Raw genomic sequence first — 2,708 nt, forward strand, 5'->3', positions numbered from 1 at the left:
TAATTGGTCAACACTGTGCGCATTGGCTGTTTGGTACCTGGCTGCCAGCATGAGTACGCCAGGGCTGGCCTGGACTGTATGCCAGCACTTGAACCTGCTGTTGCCTCATTAATTATGTCGCCCCATGAGGCCCTGCGCTCATGGCAGAATGATTGGAGCTATGTTCAATGCCCACAAACTCAATGTCAAGTCCCAGATAACCTCCTCAGTAAGGCATACAATGCAGGAGTAAGTGCTGGCCGCCTTTGGAACTCATTGGCATACCTCTTGTTTGCACATGCTGAATTGCTTCAGGATGCTGTTGGTGCAACTGTGGTGGAGGGATTTGGTTACGCAGCATTGCAGGAGGCCAACACCTCTGTGGTTTACCACATCAACTATCAGGGAAGTCCAGATCTGCACAACTTCTGAAGGTGTCCAGGGATCTCCTGAAGGGGTCCAATGGCATCTTCCAGCCAGGAGGGATCTGCTGTCTCAGTTGGGGAGAGGAATACTGCACCCCAACCCTCAACTTGTCCTGCTGCGGGTATACTGAATGCTACGGCACCCTCCGCTCAGGAGCAATACAAGAATAGATGGCGTCTATTGTCTCAGTGATGCTCGGCCCGCAATGAGGACCCAGTTTCCTGCCAGGTGCCCGAAGTTCTGGAGCTTCTCCAGTCTTCATTTGGTAAGGGTTGTGTCTCCTTTGACCCTTAACTTTTATGTGGCAGCAATCTCATGTCATTATGCATCTTTTAATGACCTGAACGGTCATTAAAAGATGCCATAGTGGCCATAGTCTGCTCTCTCTTTTCTGAGAGGTGCTCAAAGGTTGGCCCCACTGCTCCTCCCCGAGTACCTGACTGGGATTTTCCTTCGTTCTCGACAATTTGTTCTGTTCCCCTTTTGACCCCTATGTGCAAGCAGAGCTCAAGTGGCTCTCATATAAGACTGTCTTCTTGTTAGCCCTTGTATCAACTAAGAGTGTTTTAGAACTAAATGACCTTTCCATTAGTTCCTTATGTCTCTGATGGGATCCAAAAGGCTCTGGTGTTACCTTGAGGCCCAACACTGCGTTTGTGCCCAATCTGTTGGCCCATTCACATTGTAACCAGCTGTTGCGGTTGGCCCAGTTTCAAAAAGACTTAACCTTCGCCAGTCTGGTACAACTGAGGAATGGTCTAAATTGTTGTCTCCTGTACAGGCGCTGGAGGCTTATAGTGCTGCTGCTAAAACTGTAAGGCGGTCAGACCAGCTTTTTGTGTACTATGGAGGTTCCAAGCGGGGCTGTCCTCTAACTGAACATCTCTCCCACTCAATTAAAGGCCCACTTTACCAGGAACGTCTCCACCTTCTGGGCTGCTATTAGGGGGTTTTGACTGGAGGCCATATGTCCTGTAGCATCATGGGTTACTCCAAGCACATTCACAAGCTGCTACAACCTCAATGCGGCTGCCCCTTATCCCTGGGGCCAAATTCTTTTTTACGAGGTTCCGTGAGGCCCTCTCAGTGACTTAGAGTGTATAGAAAATTAAATTTCATTTAGTATGTGAAGTATGTGCTCAGGATTCCTCATGACATGGTTGGTATTAGCCATTCAGTGTTTCAGCACTGCCCTCTAGTGGCCAGTTAGGATGCAATCGTACTAAAGTTACGGATGTCACTACTGTTTTATGAATCCTGGATGACACCCAAAACACACTGTATCCATAAACCTTAAAACAGGTCTATTATATATCTTTCAAAGGTAGTATTGCATGCTATTATTATTTGTGTTCTAAATTTATATTAAAAATAAATCTTTAGAGTAAGACTGTTTTACTACACAGGTTCAAAGTTTGAAATTACAATTTTATTTACAGAAATTGATTGATTCCCCCTAAACATTTCCTGCAGACCACCTTTTCACATTTATGACATACAAGTTCTACTGCGGCCGGTAACGTGTGGTTTGCCTGCATTTGTTTTAGCAGTTCAAGGGCTGGTGCAGTGCTTGAACAAAAGTTTTACTATTGTCTGATGGTTCACTGATACCTCTGCGTTTTCCCGGGGGGTGGGTGATCACCCTCTGACTCGCTGTCAGAGTCTGAGCCGCTTCCTACCCTGTTAGATTTCTTCTGAAAGCCATTTTTTTCCGTATTAGCCAAAGAGTTCAAGGTAGAATGTTGGTTGCTAGGCAACAGTACCAAACGTCAATCAACCGGGGGAAGAATTTACAATGCAACTAATAGAGCTGTGGGTGATGGAGGTAGAATTAACCACATTTATTTTTTATGTTTTATTTTAATTAAAAAAACGACATTAAAATGAAGGAAATATAGAAAGAGGAAAAGTCAGTTAACATGAGCAACAGAAGCAGCTGTGGCTACAATGTAGCTCACCACCACCAATGTGTGAGTGTGTGCGTGAATGCGTGAACGACTGAATGTAATGTAAAGCGCTTTGGTCAAGTCTCCTAACTTGAAAAAAGGCGCTATATAATTACAGGCTATTTACCATTTTACCATAAATTCTAAATAAAGTTCTTTCCCTTTAAAATCTCAGAACCGTCAAAGTGAAAGCCTTGGGAGTTCTAGTGTTAAAGACATTGCTATACTAAATTTACACTGTATGTGTGTGAATATGTGGAAATGCACAAATTAAACAAATTCCCGTGTTGTGTGTATTAATGAAACTAATCCACACATCATAAGATTTTAAATGCACCTCTGGGTAGGGATGGGGAT

The 2,708-nt window shown here is 44.2% G+C and overlaps 1 protein-coding gene across 1 annotated transcript in view; it reads right to left on the reverse strand.

Annotated features, from left to right (window-relative positions):
- The window catches only part of LOC107099528 (arf-GAP with coiled-coil, ANK repeat and PH domain-containing protein 2-like), a 26,447-nt gene that overhangs the window by 2,759 nt on the left and 20,980 nt on the right, over window positions 1-2,708 (reverse strand). Inside the window, exon 18 of the mRNA XM_015397689.1 lies at window positions 1,314-1,395. Within this exon, the coding sequence (XP_015253175.1) occupies window positions 1,314-1,395 (82 nt within the window). The remainder of the gene's footprint in view (window positions 1-1,313; window positions 1,396-2,708) is intronic.

Source organism: Cyprinodon variegatus, unplaced genomic scaffold, assembly GCF_000732505.1.
Source record: "Cyprinodon variegatus isolate N-32 unplaced genomic scaffold, C_variegatus-1.0 Scaffold881, whole genome shotgun sequence".
NCBI classification, from domain to species: Eukaryota; Metazoa; Chordata; class Actinopteri; order Cyprinodontiformes; family Cyprinodontidae; genus Cyprinodon; species Cyprinodon variegatus.